The sequence below is a fragment of the Brassica napus genome, chromosome A1, assembly GCF_020379485.1.
Source record: "Brassica napus cultivar Da-Ae chromosome A1, Da-Ae, whole genome shotgun sequence".
In the NCBI taxonomy this organism is placed as follows: domain Eukaryota; kingdom Viridiplantae; phylum Streptophyta; class Magnoliopsida; order Brassicales; family Brassicaceae; genus Brassica; species Brassica napus.
Window position 1 is genome coordinate 13275840 of NC_063434.1, and position 3337 is coordinate 13279176.

Below are 3337 nucleotides of genomic sequence, written 5' to 3' on the forward strand. Positions count from 1 at the left end.
TACTTCTAATATAAACGAGATTTCTGACCTTTTTGTCTCTTAATCGTTTCTTCAGCATAATCCCGAGCTCACTCTTCAACATCGCTGAATGCTTTTGCCGTACTCTACACACCCTATCGTATCTGCACATCCTCTTGTTCTAGCCGTTGTCTGAGGTAATGAAGACTGTGAACAGACTTTGAGCTTAACACATTTGAAGCCCAATTGTTCTGGTTTTCGTGGCCCTTCCTGCAGCCCATTTCTTCTAATGATTGATACTCTAAGGGCATGACTATAGGGGGAGGGGGGGTTGTTTAGTGGGTTTTTAAGAGGGGGGGGGGGGGGGGGGAGAGCCCACAAAAAAAAGCAAAAACCGGTTGCAGAATAGCCAGAATAAGAACCGTTATTTGATGGTTTCTTGCACTGTTTGCAGGCCCTACTGATACGTGGCAGCCCGCGATTAGTCTTTTTTTTATTCAAACAAAAAAATAATAATAATTAAAAAAATATGAAATCTATTTGGGTTTCACAGTTAATCATGGTCTAATAACAATCTACTTTTTCTTTATTTTACTTTTATTCTTAAATTGTAATGCATTTCAACTAGTACAAAACTACAAACTTGGAAGCAAATATGCATTCTTTAAAGTGAAGTGATATACTCTGACCCGACAAAGCACGGGAACAGAGCATCATTCCGTTATTTGCCGAAAAAATACCAATTAAAAAAAGAAGAAACTGAAAGTTTTTCACCAAAAAAAAAAAAAGAAACTGAAAGTTGACATGGATTTCGACTTAACCTTAGGCTTCCTCACCCTACAGGGTGTTCCTCCAAAGTCAATGTCTTGTACCACTTCATCATAAAGTCACTTTTTCTTTTTCTTGTCCATCTTGTTTTTTCATGGAAGCTTGATTGATTCGATAGTTTTGCTACCCGTATGCGGCCTTGCAAAGTAATATTTCATGTAATCCTTATACATCGTGGCCTTGTACAATGGTTTCTCACCATTCTCTAGCACCTCACGTAACGGTTCGATAACAGAGTCATAACTCGGCCCGCAATAATACGCGAAAGAAATCCGGCTAAGAAACCGACTAGTCATCACCAGATGTTCAACGCTCTTGTACCGATCGTTGCTCAAAATCTGTAACATGTCTCCAATGTTAACCACAATGGCTCCCATAACTGGAGGGATATGGAGCCACTTGTCACCGTATCGAGCATACAGGCTGCCTAATATGTCGTCCTGGAGAAGAAGTGTGAGGGTGTTGATGTCGCAGTGGTGACCGGTTCCTACGGTAAGTTTCGGGTCGGGACACTCGGGATAGTAGTTGACGTTCATCCTCAAAGTTCCCATTAGATCTTGTTCTTCCATCCTTGTGTTTAGATTGTTCATTAGTATTTCAAGAATCTTCCTACCTATCGGCTTCATCCTATTGGAATGATTTACAACCTCGTCCCTGCCACAGTCTTCGTTAAAATCTTCATTCATTGTTATACAAAGTTGCAAACTTACTTCTTACTTTTCAAGAAACTACGGTATTTCTTCAAATTTACAAAAATAACTACATTTGTTTATATCTTTGTGACGTGAAACGTTAAACTCTTTTTTTCTTGTGCAACTAAATTGTTTAGAGCAATAATATATGTGCTGAGTAAGTTGACTTTGATTATAGATACACATTAAATTATTTATTAACATAGGGAAATACTTTACACGTAAAATTGTTTTGACTGATTATTAGCACGCACAACACAAGTTCATTGTGATGTTTTATGCCCATATATTTAGGGTTTTATGCATAGAAAGTAGTATAATGCCTCTCATGAAAACTTTCTATCTAACTTTCTATGTTTATGAATAAAGGCTCAATGAGCTATTTTAATTCTAAGTTTTGTTTTGCATATGTTTACAGAATACTTTTTCTTTGAATTGAACCCAAATTCGTAAATATTATTCCCTCTGTTTCAATATAGATGATGTTTTAGAAAGATTATTTTGTTTCAAATTACACAAAGTTTTGAGATTTTAAGGTTAACTTTAATTTTATTGGAAACTGTTCAACCATTTAGATTTTACGGTTTTTTTTATAATTGGTTAATTGATTTTAAAATTATATTTTTTTTAGAAAAATGTAGTTTTCTTAATCTTTGTGCATTAAGGCAAAACATGAAATATTATAAAATAAAGAGAGTAATTTTTATTGGATTATAATGATTGGATTTTTTTTTTTTTGAAATTTGTAATGATAATGATTAGATTGCATTGCCAGCACTCAAGAGTCATACCTGCATACAGTAGGCCACGTGGCAGAAAAGTCCACTTGGTCGGAAAGATACTCAAACTTGAGATAGTCTCTCCACTCCAACTTGGCCTCCTTGTAGGGATTGAAACTTGTCATGTACCAAGCGGTCTCCGATACTGAACTTCCCTCCCAATAACGTTTCTTCTCTTCCGTCGGCAAATCGAAAAACCCACGACCAGCAGCTCTCAGTTCGTTTTGCTCATCCACCGAAACTCCATGGTTCACTATCTGGAAAAACCCTAATGTCGCAGCGGCCTCGCAGATCTCCTCCGCAACAGTGGGGTTTTTCCAATCAGAAACGTCGATGACCGGAATCACAGGTGCTGACAACGCACCTTTGCCGGTTGTTGGGGCCTCCATGATGAGTTTTTCAGTGGTGACTCGTTTTTCTGGGAGTTGGATGTAACATGAAGGCAATGTCTTTGGAGATATAACTTCGACGAGACCTTTTACTCCGTGACGTTGGTTTACTACGAAATCTGTAATAGCCACATCGGTGAGCCCTATCGGAGCCATTTTTTTGTTATACTTTTCTTTTTATATATGAAAAACAGTAAGAGAATGGTATACAAAAGGTGATATGCATTTGTCACTGTTGTGTAGATTATATATAGATACATATGATGGGAGCACCTCAAACTTTAAGAAAAAATTTCAAACAAAATTAATATTATTATTTAAATATAATCTAGTTATATACTTTATTTAAACTTCACCGAAAATAAAATGTATTATTATTTTTTGTCATAAATAAAATGTATTAATAATAAAATAGTTAAAACAATTATTTTAATAATTACTATTTTCAGACGGTCGAATTTATTAAAAATTTAATCTCCACGTTTTGATGTAATTAAAGCATATTATAATTCATAGTGATGCATAGGGTGGGAGCAGCTGGATAGTTTGGGAAACACGTTATTCACGTCCAATAGTAGACAAACATATTATTGCAATATTTGAAACGACATTATACTAGTAATTGTTTTGCTTTTTTTGTCAGTTATTGTTTTGCTATAATATATTTTGTAAAGTTAACAGCTCAGCATCT

The 3337-nt window shown here is 35.5% G+C and overlaps 1 protein-coding gene across 1 annotated transcript; it reads right to left on the bottom strand.

Annotated features, from left to right (window-relative positions):
• Positions 1-523: 523 nt before the first annotated feature.
• LOC106376741 (feruloyl CoA ortho-hydroxylase F6H1-3-like) lies at positions 524-2950 on the bottom strand. The gene is made up of 2 exons (XM_048776529.1): positions 2270-2950; positions 524-1440 (listed from the first exon to the last, which is right to left on the bottom strand). The coding sequence occupies exons 1-2, from the start codon at positions 2800-2802 to the stop codon at positions 879-881; spliced, it is 1095 nt and encodes a 364-aa protein (XP_048632486.1). The 5' UTR covers positions 2803-2950; the 3' UTR covers positions 524-878.
• Positions 2951-3337: the final 387 nt, after the last annotated feature.